Source organism: Panulirus ornatus, chromosome 71 (genome assembly GCF_036320965.1).
Source record: "Panulirus ornatus isolate Po-2019 chromosome 71, ASM3632096v1, whole genome shotgun sequence".
Lineage (NCBI taxonomy): Eukaryota > Metazoa > Arthropoda > Malacostraca > Decapoda > Palinuridae > Panulirus > Panulirus ornatus.
In genome coordinates, this window is record NC_092294.1 from 13,047,549 (window position 1) to 13,069,532 (window position 21,984).

Genomic DNA, 21,984 nt, shown 5'->3' on the forward strand with positions numbered 1-21,984 from the left:
ACTCAGTCACCAGCTTCTGCAGTTTCTCACATGAGTCAGCCACCAGCGCTGTATCATCAGCGAACAACAACTGACTCACTTCCCAAGCTCTCTCATCCCCAACAGACTTCATACTTGCCCCTCTTTCCAGGACTCTTGCATTTACCTCCCTAACAACCCCATCCATAAACAAATTAAACAACCATGGAGACATCACACACCCCTGCCGCAAACCTACATTCACTGAGAACCAATCACTTTCCTCTCTTCCTACACGTACACATGCCTTACATCCTCGATAAAAACTTTTCACTGCTTCTAACAACTTGCCTCCCACACCATATATTCTTAATACCTTCCACAGAGCATCTCTATCAACTCTATCATATGCCTTCTCCAGATCCATAAATGCTACATACAAATCCATTTGCTTTTCTAAGTATTTCTCACATACATTCTTCAAAGCAAACACCTGATCCACACATCCTCTACCACTTCTGAAACCGCACTGCTCTTCCCCAATCTGATGCTCTGTACATGCCTTCACCCTCTCAATCAATACCCTCCCATATAATTTACCAGGAATACTCAACAAACTTATACCTCTGTAATTTGAGCACTCACTCTTATCCCCTTTGCCTTTGTACAATGGCACTATGCACGCATTCCGCCAATCCTCAGGCACCTCACCATGAGTCATACATACATTAAATAACCTTACCAACCAGTCAACAATACAGTCACCCCCTTTTTTAATAAATTCCACTGCGATACCATCCAAACCTGCTGCCTTGCCGGCTTTCATCTTTCGCAAAGCTTTTACTACCTCTTCTCTGTTTACCAAATCATTTTCCCTAACCCTCTCACTTTGCACACCACCTCGACCAAAACACCCTATATCTGCCACTCTGTCATCAGACACATTCAACAAACCTTCAAAATACTCATTCCATCTCCTTCTCACATCACCACTACTTGTTATCACCTCCCCATTTACGCCCTTCACTGAAGTTCCCATTTGCTCCCTTGTCTTACGCACCCTATTTACCTCCTTCCAGAACATCTTTTTATTCTCCCTAAAATTTACTGATAGTCTCTCACCCCAACTCTCATTTGCCCTTTTTTTCACCTCTTGCACCTTTCTCTTGACCTCCTGTCTCTTTCTTTTATACTTCTCCCACTCAATTGCATTTTTTCCCTGCAAAAATCGTCCAAATGCCTCTCTCTTCTCTTTCACTAATACTCTTACTTCTTCATCCCACCACTCACTACCCTTTCTAAACAGCCCACCTCCCACTCTTCTCATGCCACAAGCATCTTTTGCGCAATCCATCACTGATTCCCTAAATACATCCCATTCCTCCCCCACTCCCCTTACTTCCATTGTTCTCACCTTTTTCCATTCTGTACACAGTCTCTCCTGGTACTTCCCCACACAGGTCTCCTTCCCAAGCTCACTTACTCTCACCACCTTCTTCACCCCAACATTCACTCCTCTTTTCTGAAAACCCATACTAATCTTCACCTTAGCCTCCACAAGATAATGATCAGACATCCCTCCAGTTGCACCTCTCAGCACATTAACATCCAAAAGTCTCTCTTTCGCACGCCTGTCAATTAACACGTAATCCAATAACGCTCTCTGGCCATCTCTCCTACTTACATAAGTATACTTATGTATATCTCGCTTTTTAAACCAGGTATTCCCAATCATCAATCCTTTTTCAGCACATAAATCTACAAGCTCTTCACCATTTCCATTTACAACACTGAACACCCCATGCATACCAATTATTCCCTCAACTGCCACATTACTCACCTTTGCATTCAAATCACCCATCACTATAACCCGGTCTCGTGCATCAAAACCGCTAACACACTCATTCAGCTGCTCCCAAAACACTTGCCTCTCATGATCTTTCTTCTCATGCCCAGGTGCATATGCACCAATAATCACCCACCTCTCTCCATATATATATATATATACACACACCACGTGTTCATATGTACCTTTTCATTGTTGTTTCCATTGAGTTTACAAATGCATTGCTTCTTGTAACCATCCAGCAAACCTGAGTCATTTCACTTTCTTTACATAAAGACAAGAAAATACAGAACCGAGACTCGGGCACCTGTTTGTGTAGGATCTTATAAGTGAGGCTCGGAGAAGCAAGTGTAAAGGAAAGAGAGGTGTGTCTTGTTCAACAATGGATCTCTTAGTTATAACGTCTATATGTGTAAGGATTTTACGAAACTACACCAGCGAGAGAGAGAGAGAGAGAGAGAGAGAGAGAGAGAGAGAGAGAGAGAGAGAGAGAGAGAGAGAGAGAGAGAGAGAGAACATGATGTCTGTCCTAATCCCTCAAGAATTTTGGGTAAATCTCTTGTCGGGGTTTCCGACATCTCGTACCGTCTGACGGGTTGTGGCATAAGTCTTTCCTTCGTAAAGTTCCTCCTTCTGCTTTCTCTGCTTCCGTCTGCTTTCAGATGCATAGCCTCCTCTCTACTCAGTCCACTGCAGTAAAAGACAGAACGACTTCAGCATTGGTGTTCCTCAGTGCTCTCTGTCTTGCTACTCTCCTTTCTCTCTTCTTCAACCTCTAACTCTCTTCGCTCTTACACCGATGTTGAGACTACTCACTCCTCCCTTTTCTGCGTGGCTGCTGTTTCCCATAGTTTCTGTATGGACGCTAACCATACGAGGATTAGCCGTTATGATACCTCCTTCTTCCGTCTTCTCCTCTTCCTACAACTCCGCCTTCAACAGTCGGGTCCAAAGGCACTTACGGAGATGTAATCTTTTTATGTTGGCTGAGACAGCACGGGCAGCTGAGGCCGTGATCAAGTCCATCTTATTAAAGCAATGTATACATACCCTAGCCTGAGCCAGGTACCCATTTTATCGACCAACCCCTAGGGGTAGATGAACAGCAGGGTTGACAGTGGACCGACTGCCGCAACCAGGATTCGAACCTATGCGCTCTACCCAGGGCGTCCCAAGACAGTCTTTTCTCAATGACACATATGCATCGAAATGGTCATTATTATTATCATTGTTATTACTACTATTATGATTATCATTAACTATTATTATTATCATTATCATCATCATCATCACTATTATCAGTATCATAACTATTCACGTGGTAAAGGCAAAGGCCATAGTCGTTATCCGTTATCAAATGCTTTATTAAACGTTTAATGGTGAACGTTTTTCATAAATTACTGCTTTAATGGAACGTTATTAACCTGAGTTTTATTGCCATGAGGAACGATGCCATTAATTAAGATTAAATGTCATTTAAATGTAATTGTGCATGCATAGCGTCCCCCGTGACCAGCTAACCCTGAGCCCTGTGTTGCAGTGTACTCTTCTCTTGAGCACTTGGTGATGCAAATGGCAAAGTGAAATTCCCATAAACCAGTAAGAAAATGGTAATTTGAATCATCGACAATAAGTTGGTTATTAACACCTCCATCACGATGGTACGACACTTGACCATGACGCTACGATCCTAGAATATGACGGTACAACGCTAGAACACGACTGTACGACCTTAGAACATGACGGTAGAACGCTAGAGCACGACGGTACGACCTTAGAACACGACGGTAGAACGCTAGAACACGATGATACGACGCCTAGAACACGACGGTTCGACCCTGAGGCATAATATCTTGCCTTTGTCCGAAACCTTAATGGACTGCGTATACCAACATGCCCAAACACTACAAGATCATGCTAAAGAGTCGTTCCGTCGTGCTCAAAGGTCGTACCGTCGTGCTCGTGTCGTACCGTCGTGCTCGTGTCGAACCTTCATGCTCAAGTGTCGTACCGTCGTCTCAAGGGTCGTACCGTCGTCTCAAGGGTCGCACCGTCGTGCTCAAGTGTCGTACCGTCGTGCTCAAGGGTCGTACCGTCGTGCTCAAGGGTCGTACCGTCGTGCTCAAGGGTCGTACCGTCTTGATCAAGTGGTTAGATAAGATTTACGACCAAAATCCTCCACGTCTCATTTACTGAGAGAACCCAACATTTATTTTCTGTGAGACTTGTGCTTGTGAGATGACACAATCTCTCTCTGTGGGGCCTTCAGACGAACATGCATTGTGCTTGTATTAACAGCTGGGTCGTTCCTCACAAGACTTAGATTCCTGCGTGTGTTTGTATAGAGATGGTGGAGGTGTGTGGGGGTGTGTCTATGTTACCAGACTGTGTGGGGAAGCAGAAAAAATAAGGTTTTGGGGACTTTATCTTCACAACCAGACTGTGTAGTGATGTATGATGAGTTGGATAGTGATGCTAGGATCAGGTTAGAACTCCCTGAACGTATAGTGTGTTATTTGAGAATAGTCTTGGATCCCTTGTCGCTAGAGATATAACGCAGTCATATTATAACACCTGCAGGAGGAAGGTCCAATTTATCAGCTTTCAATTTTGCATTACACTGATTGTTTCATTCCCTGATGAACAACTCAGTGTGTTTGTGTGTGTGTGTGTGTGTGTGTGTGTGTGTGTGTGTGTGTGTGTGTGTGTGTCTGTCTGTCTGTCTGTCTGTCTGTCTGTCTGTCTGTCTTTTTTTCTTTTGTGTGTTTGTGTCAAAATGTATGTATAAGACAGTTATAAAACTATAACCCACATTTTGTTAGATACGAAGTACAATTCTATATAGCCAAGGATCCTATTTATATTCAGACCACAACACACGACCTTCTCTAACAATACGTTTGATCAGGGTACAAATTTAAGCCCTGTCATTGGTACAGCAAATTACAGGAAGTGTGTATAAGATGCACCTGATCTCTACTGTATTCTGTAAACTTCGGCAATATATTCTCGGTTCTGAAAAGAAAACAAAAAAAAAAAGGAAATGCAATTACGTCAGTCAATATCAGACACCCAGGTGAACAGATTAATTGGCGAGGGGTTAAGTTCCACGTACATAAATTTGTATTTTTTGTGAGTTGATGATTTAGCGTCACCAAAATACTCGACCGTGAAAACTCCTTGTATCACTTGTTCTTCATTTGCATAATCTCATAACTAGTAAACAATACACCATTATGAAAGACTCATAAACTGAGAACAATACTATGATTATCCCTTTTGAATTTCTATGATAATCTGATGTGATAACCATGGCATTAATGGCGATAATATACAGACTTGACCTCTGACCTGGATGGTTCCGGGTCACAACGAACTGTGAGTCCTGAATATCATTTCCCGTTTTCTGTATCATCATGAAAGTTAAAGAGACTTGTTACTGTGGTAGTCGAATTACATTTGTTTTTAACAATGATCTTCAAAAGGTGAATTGACATTGTTTTGTTTTCGTCTCAAAAAGACTTGAAAAAACAAAACGATTCTGCCAGAAATACATACAATAACAGGTAGGTACGTGCATATAAAGTACAAATAGTTATCACAACAACAACAACAACAACAACACACACACACACACACACAAGGGAGGGAGCAACAGACCAGAGGTAAAAGATACAAGACCAACTCCCGAGGCCAAGGAAGAGACGGAGATTAATGTGTGCATGATACAGACTCCGCTCCTGGAGGTGTATTGACGACACCACACGTTAACACTGAGGGCAGCCTTACCATGAGGAAGACACGAGGCCTCACCATGGGTCCACAGTGAGGCACGTCTTGGCTAGAGGAAGACTGTCTCTGTTGTCCTCCAGCAGATAACCTGGTCACAGACCATCAGGTCTTGTGTTATCTGTCCTTCCCATGTACTGTCCTCCAGCAGATAACCTGATCATAGACCATCAGGTCTTGTGTTATCTGTCCTTCCCATATACTGTCCTCCAGCAGATAACCTGGTCACAGACCATCAGGTCTTGTGTTATCTGTCCTTCCCATGTACTGTCCTCCAGCAGATAACCTGATCATAGACCATCAGGTCTTGTGTTATCTGTCCTTCCCATGTACTGTCCTCCAGCAGATAACCTGGTCGTAGACCATCAGGTCTTGTGTTATCTGTCCTTCCCATGTACTGTCCTCCAGCAGATAACCTGGTCGTGGACCATTAGGCCTTGTGTTATCTGACCTTCCCATGTACTGTCCTCCAGCAGATAACCTGGTCATAGACCATCAGGTCCTCTATAGTGTATCCTTCCCATATGTTCCCACGTCTTAGCAACGCAATACGGCACATCAGTAAAGATCTTATAAAATTTAGAAAAAGTCTAAGTTTCAGATGTATTTTGCTAAATGCAGATTAGGCTAAAGTGTACCACAGTGACCTGGATAGGCAAGAAAGAACATCAATAGTGAAGCCCTGGGCTATTCAGGCAAGAAAGTGGACGCCAACAGAAGGGACAGAAGTGTAGAAAGAAAGGAGTGTCCCTGGGACTCTCATATATAAAACCCAGATGTCTATTCCTGTCTGGGATGTCAGAGGACCGCTAAATATGGGCCCCCATCCCGACGCGCGACGCGAAGACGCGACGACCTACTTTGAGAATGTTTCTGCGACTTGCTAGATCACTTGGGCTCCACCAGGACACAAGAGGAGCCTGGTCGAGTATTTATGGAGGACCTGGTAGATCACTTGGGCTCCACCAGGACACAAGAGGACCTTGGTCGAGTACGTATGGAGGACCTGGTAGACCACTTGGGCTCCACCAGGACACAAGAGGACCTTGGTCGAGCACGTATGGAGGACCTGGTAGACCACTTGAGCCTAGCAAGGAGGGTATATGTGGACAGACTTCGTAAACACTTTGCCGGACTAGGATGCAGCTGTGTCTTCTGTTATCCCCTATTTCGTTTTCTCTCTCTTAGAAATGGCAGAGTCACTCGTAATTCATTCATAGAATCAAATCCCACTTATGGTTTCATCCACCAGCTTGCCACTGAGTGTTTTACCACTGTGAAGTTCAAAGTTGAAGGACGACGAGACAGAATCACTTAAAGTCAATCTCTTATCAGGATTTTATCCGGTGCCACATTGCCCTCTGGTGACTCCACTGTTGTGACTTGAAGCTGGCTGGTGACTGGGTTACTTGAGAGGGGAAATGTGATGTAGTTACCGTAGATTGTGAGCTTTGTATTCATGGTTGTGAGTAACAATGTGGAAGCAAGGGTTATCATCTCAAATAAACGAATGTATGTAATGATGACGCAAATAATTAAACCATGAGTGAGGAAAGTATCTTGAGGTCTATTGTGAATATTTGTCTAGTTTTCCCTTTTATCTATTCCATACATTATCCATCACAGTTTCTAGATATCTAGAAAAACTACTTTGCTTTTGTATATTCGTCTAAATCACTATCTTATGATCCAAGGGTGTGTTTGGAATAGCATTGTGAACTTGGAACACTCTCTCTCTCTCTCTCACTCTCTCTCTCTCTCTCTCTCTCTCTCTCTCTCTCTCTCTCTCTCTCTCTCTCCTTCCGTTCCGTCCACCCTGAACGTCTGTCACTCCCACCCGTCCCTCATCCCGTCATCCAACCCTCACAAAGCCAGTTTTCCTCACCGTCCGTGAGAGAGAGAGAGAGAGAGAGACTCCTCTCTCTCTCTCCTCTCTCTCTCTTAGAAGTCGCTGACGTTTGTATTTTCTCTTTTATCTTTCAGGAAGAGATGACCACCACCTCAGGATTGCTGAGCCTGCTTATCTTGCTCCTCGTAACTACAGGTAGGACCCTGGGAAGGATGTCTCCCATTTCTCATTGCAAACGTCAGCAAAGGTCACTACGATCATTGAGAACGAAGGATCTATCATCCCTCATCAGTTCCTTGCTCCGTTTAGATGGAGTGGATTTCCTCTCACCAATTTCCATCAATCCAATTTATGATGGTGAAAAGTCAATCAAGGTTTAATAGGGTGATAGTGAAACTCTATTTCCCTGTGTTCTCCCACTCCGCAAGGTTTAGTAGGGTGATAGTGAACACCATCCACCCGTTTTCTCTCACTATCCTTTATGGGGAAGAGTTGCCTTCATCTCACACCAGACAAGCAATCTTCCTTTACGCGGTAATATCTGGCGAAGGTGTCCTCGAGCACAGACTGAACAAAAAATATTTTTCTTTTCTAAGGGCGAAAGTCTCTCTCTCTCTCTCTCTCTCTCTCTCTCTCTCTCTCTCTCTCTCTCTCTCTCTCTCTCTCTCTCTCTCTCTCTCTCTCTCTCCTTCCAGTTGTCTGTCTGTCTGCCTTTGTACTGTATTGGTAGGAGGAGTTCTACACTCGTGGAGCTCCATCTCTTGAACTAATTCCTCCATCACTCAACATTTTCAAACTTCTGTATACTAATAGATTACAGAGTTTCCTTTTTCAGTTTAATGCATTTCTCTACTACTCTGATCATGCATTTCTTTACTACTCTGATAATATAAAAGTCTTCCTTTATATCTATTCAAACAAGGATTTCCTTGGCTCCTTCTTATGGAAGCTGGTTGTTCTATCCTTTGCATCATTCAAGGACCTGTTTCACCCTTGTGCAGTGCAATGAATTAATAAGGATAGGCTTTAGAAAAGATGGTAAACTAAGATATCATCATCCTTTGATACATCCCTTCTGCAGGAGTGACTTAACTAAAGCAAAATCATCTCCTTCATGCCCTTCTACAGGAGAGGTCAAGGGTGGGGAGCTGGGTGTCTCTTCCCTCTCCAGCAAGCTGCTGCCGATGCCAGCCAACACCCAGCGCTTCGTCAGTGTGTCTGAGGCGCACTACGACCACACCCACCACACACACCACCACATGGAGGAGGCGCCCGAGCCACACTTCGCCCTCACCAACACCAGCAGGGAGGTCTTCCTGGGGTCCACTGCTACGCTGGACTGTACTGTGCATGACCTGGTCAACGAATCGGTAAGTGAGAAAAGAAAAAATCGCAACTTCTCTTTATCTCTTCATTAAACTTCCTGGAACTGGACGATACTGAATGACACTTTCTTTCCAGGCGCCTAACTATCAGTTCCAGGAGAACCTATTCGTCGTCTGGTTAGTTGAGGTTTTTAGGGCCAATTGATCGCTAGGGTCATTAAAGACCCATTGAGTCATAAGTAACAACAGAACAATCTTGAACACCTTCTTCAGGTGTTCAAGATAAAGTTGTATCTGGTCTATTTAAGCTACTTTGAATATGCATCATCATAGACTCTCTCATATACCAAACGCTACCAGAATAAACTTCTTGCTAAATACACACACTCGAATACACTTGTAACTCATTTAAAGTTATTTCAAGATGAACTTCCAGATACGAGAAAAAAACTATTGATTAATTAATCTTTATAATCAGTTCGTCGTGTCTAAGTCAGGTTCATCTGAATTGATAAGCAAGTATTGTAGAATTTGTTCCTGCAATTTGACTCCGTGTTGAATACCTCAGTTTTCCCATATCTCATAAAAATGGTCATCAAAACATCGTAAAATGGTTATGACCCATTGTAACTCGACCTCTGATCCTGTTATGCAATCCAACCCCAATATTTTTTTTGTTTCCCACGTCGCCTGAATGAAATCAAGAGATAAACAAACACATACGTAGGTATGATAATGAGAGGGTTTGGCCATAAACGAAAACGAGCGTGTCACTAGAGGGAGAACAGTATGCGGGTTCTCTCCTACAACGTTCAGTCCTGGCCGTAAAATATGTCATAAGGAAAAAAACGTGGAAGTGTCATGTCTTGTTATAGCTGTCATATACACAGCTATAACACGCTACTAAAACCTTCAATATCCGACGAAGCATTGGCCTCTACCTCATCCCTCTATCAGATATCAGGCATAGTAAAAAGCCGTTTCAAAACATTTTCGAAATATATTAGAACCAAAAAGAATGTCGAAAATGATTGTCACTATTGGTGCACCGCGGATCCAATCACATCAGTTTATGCAAATGACACTGTCATAATGCAACAAGCGGGAGGACATGACACTTGGCTTTTTCCCACAGCAGTTGATGCCATGGTAGTCATGAGACCGGACAGACAGATTCAGTGGTTGACCCTACCCTAAACACGGGGGTCATGACGCAACGAGGACATTGGCCCTGGGTCGTAACAACGGGGGATAATTACCTTCCCAGGTCATTAATAGTAATGGTTATGACCCTGGGTCATTGCACTAGACTTCCTCATGGTTTATGACAAGGGAGACCTTGCTCTTGAGCCATAAAAGGGTCGTGACCTTGTTTCTGGGACACAACAAGGGGACAATCTTGTTCTAGGTGGTGAGCTGGCCTTCTGGTAAAGCTGTGGGACGCCCTCTAGATTACTGAATAAGGTGTTTATCTTTGTCCTCATCCCAAGGACGATGTATCTCCATTTCAAAACAAGAATTCGAGTCAGTGGAAAACAGCCCATAAACTCTCTTTCAACGGGTAGATATAAAAGTATTCCTGTACGAGAGCAATGAATCATCAGAGTAACTCGGGTCCTTACAAAATAAATGTTACACAAAGGACAACATAACTCACTCTCTCGTCTTGAACCTTAAACAAAAGATGAAAAATACTAGTTTGTTTGATCGAAGACATCTATAGATACAGTATGAACAGCATTGGATCTTGTAACTGCAGTTAGTTAGGCATTTTATCCCTTTCGACTTCCTTTGGGAAAGTATAGAAAATATTGAGTTATAAGTGTAAGGATGTGATATCTCAAACAACCTGGCAATGGGATCCGAGCATCGAGACATATCTTAGTAATGGGATCCGATACTCTTAAAGATCTTGAAGTTAGAGTTGGCGCCTCTCATAGGAAAGGTTGATGTCGGAAAGAGGTTCTTATCCCTTTGAGGAAGGGGAGGCAACAGACACGTATTACATGAAGTTAGAGGAGTTCGAAGGAAGATAAAGGAAGACATCAGATCCTGTGTCCACGCTTGGTTACCAGAGGAAAATGCTGTTCTGTATTGTCGGTCGGCCAAAAGAAATTTACATGCATAGTAGGATGCATGGAATGAAAATGAAATTACTGTGATACGACCAGTGAAAAAAGAAGAGAACGAAGGAATTTTAATAAATGTTGTCTGGCTATATCTGAGAACACTGATTCTTGAAAAGAAAAGGTTGTTTTTTTTTTTATCCAGTATAGCAACCAGGCATTGAGGCCATAGAGTATAAAGCTCACATGTCTTTTGATACATCTGTCAGAGCCATGAAGGACAAACTATAAGTCTTTTTAGAACTAGTCAGAAAGTCGGAAAAATGTGCAGTGTTGGCGAGGACGGTTAAGCTTAGCTTGATATTTTCAATGTAAACAATTAAGCTTTCGATTGATGTTACTGAAAGTGTTATGTTTTTGAGAATTTTGGAGGTGATGAATGAAAATACAAGAGATAGGAAGTACATAGAGAGAAATAGAGCAACAAAGAGATCAAACCTGGCCAGCAAAAACTACATCCACAGACTAGAAATGTTCTGGAAAATGTAGACATCGCTGCGGGATCTGTAGAGATCGGGATATCACTTTCCCAAACCATTTTCAGAGTGTTGGCATAACGTAGCAGATCCCTATTTTGACGAGAACCGGAAACTTCCTGGTTTCACGAGACATCAGCTCAACGGGAGCAATGTGATGCTTTAGGCAAACACACACACACACACACACACACACGTGAAACAAAGGCATTACTACCCAAAAGACCCAACAAAAGCGCAAAGGAAATACGACTCAATTTTGCTCACCCTTCTCGTCCCAAGAGTTAACCTGATCCTCTATGTCTTCACCAACAGTTTGTGGAGTTGAGGGCATTTCCATTTTCCTTCTTTTTTTTTTGCCCCCTTTATCATTTTCTTCTGGGTTGTTGTGTTAGCACAGCTGGTGGGATAAGTCATGGAACAGATGGTGATGAAGTGGAGGGATGTGTCGTCAGCAGTTTCCTGAACCGATGCTTCTAAATCCTCATCTATCTATCCATCGCTCTATCGACCTGTCTGTCTATCTATCTATCTATCTATATACGTTATTTCAACTGTATTATCTTTATAAGTTTCTAAACGTAGATAGATGAATAGATAAATAGATTGATAGATAACTAGATAAAGAAGTGAACCACAGGGGTTTCGGCCCCTCTGAGAGATACATACACTAATTTCAACCATGACAACGTCCTCTACACGACCTGAAATAAACATCAGTCTAGCTCAGTTTGACCTTTGAACCCTCATGGCGGTCAGGGTCATGGGGGGAAATGAGGCACAAAACCTTTGATCTAACATGTCCTCCCTCAGGTCAAGTTCAATGAAGCTGTTATATTCCTTTAATTCGTTTAATACAATGAATTGAGATTCCATAACTCAGGTCAAGTTCAATGAAGCTGTTATATTCCTTTAATTCGTTTAATACAATGAATTAAGATTCCATAGCTCATACGACAGTGTCAAAAACATATCAGGCATCAAGTGTTTAGAGAAAGAATCTCATGTTGTCATATATGATCATTTCTACTGAGGTGTTTTACCTCACATATGCAAATTAATCTACCAGCAAATACACTTTGCTAGAAAATATTATCCAGACCATCTACTTGTTTGACAACAATTCTAGTAATACTAGAAATGTGAATCAACAAGAATTACGAGGCTGTCTCAATTTAGAGTTAATATCTCTCAAATTCCCGAGCATTAAACTCTATATTGACATGCATGCTAATGCCTCAAATTGTCGAGTTCTGAGCCATATTGCTCTTTCGTGATATGAAGCCCCAGCGTTTCGTGTATTGTCGAATATTAATAGCTTCCTAAAGTGGCACGCATCTGGCCTGTAAATGACTGTTATATCTTTGAATAACTGTAAAGCAGAATTGATGTATACATCAGACAAGTATGAAGGGATACAATGCCACGAACGAAACAAAATGAAATCGAAAATAGTATAGACGATCGGATCCCATGAATTGATGGGATAAGAGTTGTTTTAAGCAGGATCTGGAATCTTATCTCCTGATTTCTTAAGTCCCACTGATGGTCTTTTGGGTTTCAAATGGTCTCTAAGTACTCAGCTCGTCCCCTGAACTTCAGCTGGTCTCTTAGCTCTCAAATTGATCCTTTCATGTTCGACCATTTTATCTGGGTAGAGATCAAACTGTCCATAGAGTACATCTAGAGTATTATTCCCGTCATGTTGTAGGACTGGAGTATTCACAACCTAGATACAACTAGAATGACGCATGGATAGTTAGTGGGGAATTATCTTTTATAATCTACGCGGATCGAGTGAGGGAAAAAAAACAAAAAGCATTTTTTTTTTCTTCCAATGGAGATCAGACGAGGCGACAAAAGAGAAATTAAAGCGAGAACTCGCTGTATCTGTGCCCAAATGACCCACGTTGGGAAGGTCATTAGTGTGAAACGACTTGAGGACGAGCAGGAGGGGATGGGGTGAGGGGAAATCAATGGTGAAACTACCTAATGCGTCCTTATGAGAGGTCGAGAGGCCAGGTGTTGACCTCTGGCCAAAGTTCCTCCATACAATCAAAATTCCTCGTTAGAAACGAACATGGCGGTAGGAGACGTGGCACATCAGCACACTTGCTCACTGATAAGACGTCAGGTCTGAACATACACTCAGATCCACACATAATATCACATGTGAGACGTCAGGTCTGAACATACACTCAGATCCACACATAAGATCACATATGAGACGTCTGGTCTGAACATACACTCAGATCCACACATAAGATCACATGTGAGACGTCTGGTCTGAACATACACTCAGATCCATGTGTTTTCTCAGCTGAACATGACTTTCTCTCTCCAATCTTATTACCATCTCAGCATTCCTGATGGAAACATGCGAAGGTGGGCGATATGAGCCACACAGGGCCCTGCATTTCTAAAGACTCGTGTGGAAATAGAAATGTTTTCCAGTCATAAAACTTACGTTTGGACGAGGAGGAAAAGTTTAATATGAGGAAGAGATGATGGCCAGGGGTTATGCTAAGCCATGTTAAGTCGAGATAAGGGGAAAATTTTCAACATAGCAAGAGAGGGAAACATTTATGAAGGTACCTAGGTATATATATGAATACGGAGGTAAACAGATAGAGAAATGTTTGGAAAACATCAGAGGATAGTCATGTTGACCCCCAGGAAGGTCACAGTCTGATGGTCATGTTGACCCCCAGGAAGGTCACAGTCTCCTGAAGGAGGGCTTCAACTCTCTGGAAGGTCATGACTTTAAACACTTGCCACTTCCGGGAAGGTCACGACCTTTGTGAACATCAAGACAGACAGGTTATCAATACCGACGTCGTAATACATTTCATTGTAGAATATTTCGTGCCCGACCCTCACCTCAGAATCTTAAACACGACGGTACGACCCTTGAGCACGACGGTACGACCCTTGAGCACGACGGTACGACCCTTGAGCACGACGGTACGACCCTTGAGCACGACGGTACGACCCTTGAGCACGACGGTACGATCCTTGAACACGACAGTACGACCCTTGAGCACGACGGTACGATCCTTGAACACGACGGTACGACCCTTGAGCACGACGGTATGACCCTTGAGCACGACGGTACGACCCTTGAGCACGACGGTACGACCCTTGAGCACGACGGTACGACCCTTTGTTTCTTGAGTCTTTTTTTAAAGCCGCCCAGCTCTCAGAGTCTGGCGCTGTGGGATACGAATCCACATCCTTGAGATGCAGTTGGTAAAACTCTACGAATCACTTATCCGAACAAACAACTGAACTCTGAAATCCCAAGATATTAGAGGAATACAATGACTAGAGTATATATACATCTGGGTATAATGGCTTACTGGCCTGTGTGTGTGTGTGTGTGTGTGTGTGTGTGTGTGTGTGTGTGTGTGTGTGTGTGTGACACAAGTGTATAGCACTGACGTCATGTGCCACAAGACCAAAAGGAGAGGCACTCAACCGACATCATCATTTCTGTGGCCAGCAATTTCTTCCTTCACTTATGCCAGTGGACTATGTTACGATTTTTGGTAAGAAAGAACCAGAGAGATGAAGGATAGATACACAGATAGAGACAGAATGGGAGAAAAGAAATGATACGTCAGTTTAGATTAGACTGAAAAGATGACAGAACCAAATCCAGCTGGTGATGTTTGATGTGATAATGTATATCATTAGAGGGTTAGAGACTGTAGTCCTGCAGGACCCTCAGAGAGACCACCTCGTCAGGCTCTGTATAGAGTGGCAATTACGGTGGTGGAGTAGGGGTGAAGGAGCCTAGAAATATTCAATATTCTCTCTGAGATAAGTGCCAAAGATCGAAGAAGACTCTGTGAATATCGTTCCAAAATTCTTTCACAATAAGATGTTTTCATATTAGGTTTTATGCGACAATGTATTTTTTTTTTTTTTAGAATTTCTTGACTTAGTTTACGATACTAAGATAGGAGCACAAGGTTCACTCAGGGAGATTCAAACCCGAGGGATTCTTGCCCAAACAGGGAGATTCAGATTAAGGGAGTCTTATCACACAGAAGACCTAGAACCCACACAGGGAGTTTCCAATCCCACTGATCTCTGCCCACACAGGGAGTGTCAGACCCAGGAATCCTTCCCCAAACATGGAGCCTCGAAGCCAGAGATCCTCGCCACAAAGGGAGTGTCAAACCCAGGGATTCTAATCACACAGGGAGGTTTAAATCCGGGGATTCTCGCATTACACAGGGAGCTTGAAACACAGGGATCTTTTTACTCACGAAGGGAGGGAGCTTCAAAAACCCTAAGGCTCCTCTGCTCACAAAGGTAGTTTCAAGCCCACAGGGATCTCTGCTCACATAGGGAGCTTCAAACTCAGGGATCCTGACTCACAAAGGGAGCCACTTCCACCTGCTCGTCGTCAAAGTCCATCTCTTTAACCCACCTCTCCTCTCCCTCTCCCTCTCCCTCAAGCACTTACCAGAGGCCGGCCGAACCTTAACAAGTACTTATGTCCTTATAAATGGAGAGAAGGAGGCAGGCTGGGAACCATTTACTGTGGGATAAAAGACATTACGGATGTAGAATATTTCTCCCTTAACAAGAACGACAACATTGTATCATCAGGTGTTCGTGGAGAAGTCTGGAGTACGAGGGTTTAAGTGAAATTATTTGGCCCCTTTCTACACCAATTTCTCAGCCATTTAAGGTGCGTTATGGATCATAATTACCAGTAATATGTCTACTTCGGTGTCTTCATTACTCATTTACAATCTCACGACCGTTTTTATGGGATTTCTGAAGCATCGAGGCTGCACTCCACGTGAGAGCAAGGAAATAATGGACTCCTTCACAGCAAGGACGTCCTTGGCATCACACTGCTCTTTTCCGCCCATGACGATGATACATCATTGCCGAAGATGACTTATTCCTCACGATATATATATATATATATATATATATATATATATATATATATATATATATATATATATATATATATATATATATATATATATATATATATATATATATATTCTGTACAGAATAATCCATTAAAAACGATAGATTCTTTTGTCGTTTTTCATGAGGAATGAAACATATAAGACAGTTCGTTATGTGCCTTAAGACAACATAAAGACACACAACACATGAGAAAGTTAAGAAATGTTTCCTTAGGTTTTTCAACTCATGCCACCACAACCACCACAACTACCACAACCACCACAACTACCACAACCACCACAACTACCACAACCACCACGACCACCACAACCACAGTATCTGTATTTTACATTTTCACCAGGAACAGCATTTACTGTATTATGCAGCTGCATCACCAACACCAACTAATGTATTTTGCAGCTTTAGTACCACCAACAATAGATACAATTGGCAGGTTTATTAATATCAACTACTGTATCCAATCTTTATGTTTTCCAATGAGAGTAGCTCCTGGATTTTGCAGATGCAGCAAAATACTACATCTGCTGTATTCTGCAGGCTAACCAACAACATCATCTACTGTATTTTACAGGTTCATCACTTTCAACAACAATTGTATTTTGCAGTCTCGCCACCAACAGCATCTATTGTATTCTGCAGGTGTCGTGGATGAGGAAGGTGGACGAAGTGTTGGAGCTGCTCACGTGGGACACACACACATACGTGAAGGACGACAGGTGAGAGGAATCAGTGGTAGGGGGTCAGGGAGAGAAGGAGAGGGTCAGGGAGAGAGGGAGAGGGGAGTCAGGGAGAGAAGGAGAGGGGTCAGGGTCAAGAAGGGAAGGAGAGGGGAGTCAGGGAGAGAAGGAGAGGGGTTAGGGTCAGGAAGGGAGTGAGAGGGGAGGGGTCAGGAAGGGAAGGGGAGGGGTTGGGGTCAGGAAGGGAGGGAGAGGGGTCAAGGAGGAAGACAGAGGGGCACCAGTAATTAAGGGAATGGGTCAGTGAGGGAGAGATGGAGTCTGGGAGGTAGGGAGGGAGGAATGGCATGAAGGAAGGAGGGTGTGGACAGGGAGGGACTCAGGGAGGGAAGGATAGGATCAAGGAAGGAGGGAGGAAGTCAAGAAGGGAGGAAACCTGAAGATACGCGAGTATCGACACAAATACGCAAGAAGTCGGCACAAATACGCAACATATCGCCACAAATGCACAAGATATCGCCACAAATGCACAAGATATCGCCACAAATGCACAAGATATCGCCACGAATGCACAAGATATCGCCACAAATGCACAAGATATCGCCACAAATGCACAAGATATCGCCATGAATGCACAAGATATCGCCACGAATGCATAAGATATCGCCACAAATGCACAAGATATCGCCACGAATGCACAAGATATCGCCACGAATGCATAAGATATCGCCACAAATGCACAAGATATCGCCACGAATGCATAAGATATCGCCACAAATGCACAAGATATCGCCACGAATGCATAAGATATCGCCACAAATGCACAAGATATCGGCACGAATGCACAAGATATCGCCACGAATGCACAAGATATCGCCACAAACGGGAATCAAGAAGAGACTCAGAAAACCAGCTTCACACAGGAGGGGATTCTAATGCCACGGAATCCAAGACTTTTAAGACACGGGTTATGCAGATCCGTGCGTGGTCCTGGCAAGCCTTTCCTCACAGCTGAAGCCATATATATGAGCCATGGTCGCCTCATACGCTTAAAGTGTCGAAGTTGCGGAACTTCTGGCATAAATAAGATCCACCATGAGAAATATCCCTCATAACCCAGCCCCACCCCTCCAAAAAAAATAAATGCGTCCCTCATAAGTAGGAACTCCTCTGTAGAGAGTTATGATGGCGTGAATCACACAGCCAGCAAGGAGCCTCCTCCTCCTCCTCCTCCACCTCCAGCCCCTGGAGATGCATTTGAACAAAAAAAATGGCCCATCATCAAACGCTCATTTGGCACAAAGCCGAAGGAAAAAACAGAAAAAAATTAAGCCATTTCGAAGTTTTCGGAGAACAGACGAACGCCAGCTGATGAATACAGAGGAAATAGAAAGTATGATATATAAGAAACCTCGGGTGATTTGTACACAAAGTGAACCAGGTACCTCTTTGATGTCACTGATTACAGAACTCAAAATTCCTCAAGTTTTTTTTTCCATGTAATCTGTGATGCAGCTAACGACTGTTTCATGTGAAAGACTGTGTTGACAAAAGTAGTTCTGTTGTTGTCTCGTAAACCAATCACTTCACACGACCGTGATATGAATATTCTACATCGATTTTCAAAGTTAATTCAATGATCTGTTACACAAAGCAGTAATTGTCGAAATAACTTTTTCTCAAAGCAGATTTTGAAAAGTCTCTCATATCATGGCTACTGCAGAGTAAATGTCATTTTTTTTATATGAATCTTTAAGTTTTCGACGTTTATCAAAACCATCAGCTGGTCACTTACATTACTCTGACATTTACCAGTAAAGCCTAACCTAACCTAACTAACCTAACCTAACCTAACGTAACCAACTCCAGCAGTTGTTAGGCTATTGATCCCAGCCCCAGTGTCACCTCTAGCTACAAAAAGCAATACAAAAAAAAGGGAAAACTTCCAATCCAATAAGTTTAAACAAATTCTTTTCCTTGGTGGCTCTCTCTCTCTCTCTCTCTCTCTCTCTCTCTCTCTCTCTCTCTCTCTCTCTCTCTCTCTCTCTCTCTCTCTCTCCTCTCTCTCAAGTCCCAGGGTCACTTTTCTCTCCTATACAGTGTAGACCTGAGAACATATACTCATCTCTGTTTTCCCCATCCACTCACAACTTCCTCCGGCAGTTCGCCTCATTCAGTGAGTTCCCCCTCTTACGAGGTGGGGCACAACTTCCCTTCTTCCACGGTGAAGTAAAACTCAAACTTCAACCAAAGTGGACGAGGGGAAGTTTGTAGGCATTGCATCTTCGGACCTCAACACTTGGGAGATGGTCAGGAAAAATTTCGCGCCACCAAGTCACTGGCTTCGTGCCAGAGCGACCGCTATGGGGACCCCCCCTCACCCCCCCCTACCCCCCCACCGCAGATAACCCAGCTGATTAACCAGTCTGAGAGAATTAACAACGAGAGAAACTTTTTCCTTCACACTTCCTCTTCAGTTTGCGTGTCTGTCTGTGTGTGTGTGTGCGTGTGTGTGTGTGTGTGTGTGTGTGTGTGTGTGTGTGTGTGTGTGTGTGTGTGTGCGTGTTCCATTTTGATACTACTGCCTTCTATATCTGCTGATTATTATCATCTCGATGGAACATTACTTTCTTTCACATTGAAGTTTTACCAGTTTTTTTAAGTTCGTGTTTCCTATACCAGTGATTTTAAAGTGTGAGGCTGAGGAGCGGCCCAGTACATGGGACTGTGGGGCTATGGTCTATCCCAGTACATTGGACTGTGGGGCTATGGTCTATCCCAGTACATGGGACTGTAGGGCTATGGTCTATCCCAGTACATGGGACTGTAGGGCTATGGTCTATCCCAATACATGGGACTGTAGGGCTGTGGTCTATCCCAGTACATGGCATCCATGTGGACACCTGGTTTAGTCTGATGTTTGTTCCAGTCGACTGGAAATTAAGAATCATCTCTCATCATGAGGTATTCTCAGGTCTAGAGTAACAAGGTCCTTTTAAGACGTGTGGGATTTCTCATTACCATGACATCACCTCACTATCACCCTCATGCATGCTCGTCATCATCATCACCTTCCTCATCCACACTCATCATCATCACCTTCCTCATACACACTCATCATCAACACCTTCCTCATGTACACTCATCACCATCACCTTCCTCATACACACTCATCATCATCACCTTCCTCATACACACTCATCATCAACACCTTCCTCATGTACACTCATCATCATCACCTTCCTCATACACACTCATCATCATCACCTTCCTCATACACACTCATCATCATCACCTTCCTCATGTACACTCATCACCATCACCTTCCTCATACACACTCATCATCATCACCTTCCTCATACACACTCATCATCAACACCTTCCTCATGTACACTCATCATCATCACCTTCCTCATACACACTCATCATCATCACCTTCCTCATACACACTCATCATCATCACCTTCCTCATGTACACTCATCATCATCACCTTCCTCATATACACTCATCATCACCTTCCTCATACACACTCATCATCATCACCTTCCTCATACACACTCATCATCATCACCTTCCTCATACACACTCATCATCATCACCTTCCTCATATACACTCATCATCACCTTCCTCATACACACTCATCATCATCACCTTCCTCATACACACTCATCATCATCACCTTCCTCATACACACTCATCATCATCACCTTCCTCATACACACTCATCATCAACACCTTCCTCATGTACACTCATCATCATCACCTTCCTCATACACACTCATCATCATCACCTTCCTCATACACACTCATCATCATCACCTTCCTCATGTACACTCATCACCATCACCTTCCTCATACACACTCATCATCATCACCTTCCTCATATACACTCATCATCACCTTCCTCATACACACTCATCATCATCACCTTCCTCATACACACTCATCATCATCACCTTCCTCATATACACTCATCATCACCTTCCTCATACACACTCATCATCATCACCTTCCTCATATACACTCATCATCACCTTCCTCATACACACTCATCATCATCACCTTCCTCATACACACTCATCATCATCACCTTCCTCATGTACACTCATCATCATCACCTTCCTCATACACACTCATCATCATCACCTTCCTCATACACACTCATCATCATCACCTTCCTCATACACACTCATCATCATCACCTTCCTCATACACACTCATCATCATCACCTTCCTCATACACACTCATCATCATCACCTTCCTCATACACACTCATCATCATCACCTTCCTCATACACACTCATCATCATCACCTTCCTCATACACACTCATCATCATCACCTTCCTCATACACACTCATCATCATCACCTTCCTCATGTACACTCATCATCATCACCTTCCTCATACACACTCATCATCATCACCTTCCTCATACACACTCATCATCATCACCTTCCTCATACACACTCATCATCATCACCTTCCTCATGTACACTCATCATCATCACCTTCCTCATACACACTCATCATCAACACCTTCCTCATACACACTCATCATCATCACCTTCCTCATGTACACTCATCATCACCTTCCTCATACACACTCATCATCAACTCACTATTTCCACAACGTGACTCAGCGTTGCCATTTCCCCACTGACCCGGTAGGTATCGCTTGGTGCACGAGACTGGGGACGGATGGCAACGCTGGCAGCTGGTGATCGGTGTCGTCCAGAATCAAGACGATGGTGAATACCGTTGCCAGGTGGCAACCACACCTCCCCTCGTGCTGGACGTTACCCTCACCGTTACAGGTTAGTCTCCCCTCGTTACCCTCACTGTTCCAGGGCTCGCCAGGGCCCCTTTAGTTTCCAGGATTCGACAGGGTCCTCTTCCTTCCAGGACACAGTAGGACCCCCTTTAGTTCAAGTACACTACAGGACCGCCTCTAGTCCTAAGGTACGCGAGGACTCCC

General features: G+C 43.4%; 1 protein-coding gene across 1 annotated transcript in view; it reads left to right on the forward strand.

Annotated features, from left to right (window-relative positions):
* LOC139747980 (uncharacterized) overlaps positions 1-21,984 on the forward strand; it is a 57,999-nt gene that overhangs the window by 24,451 nt on the left and 11,564 nt on the right. Inside the window, exons 2-5 of the mRNA XM_071660499.1 lie at positions 7,577-7,637; positions 8,571-8,812; positions 16,968-17,044; positions 21,678-21,823. Of these exons, the coding sequence (XP_071516600.1) occupies positions 7,583-7,637; positions 8,571-8,812; positions 16,968-17,044; positions 21,678-21,823 (520 nt within the window). The 5' untranslated portion in view covers positions 7,577-7,582. The remainder of the gene's footprint in view (positions 1-7,576; positions 7,638-8,570; positions 8,813-16,967; positions 17,045-21,677; positions 21,824-21,984) is intronic.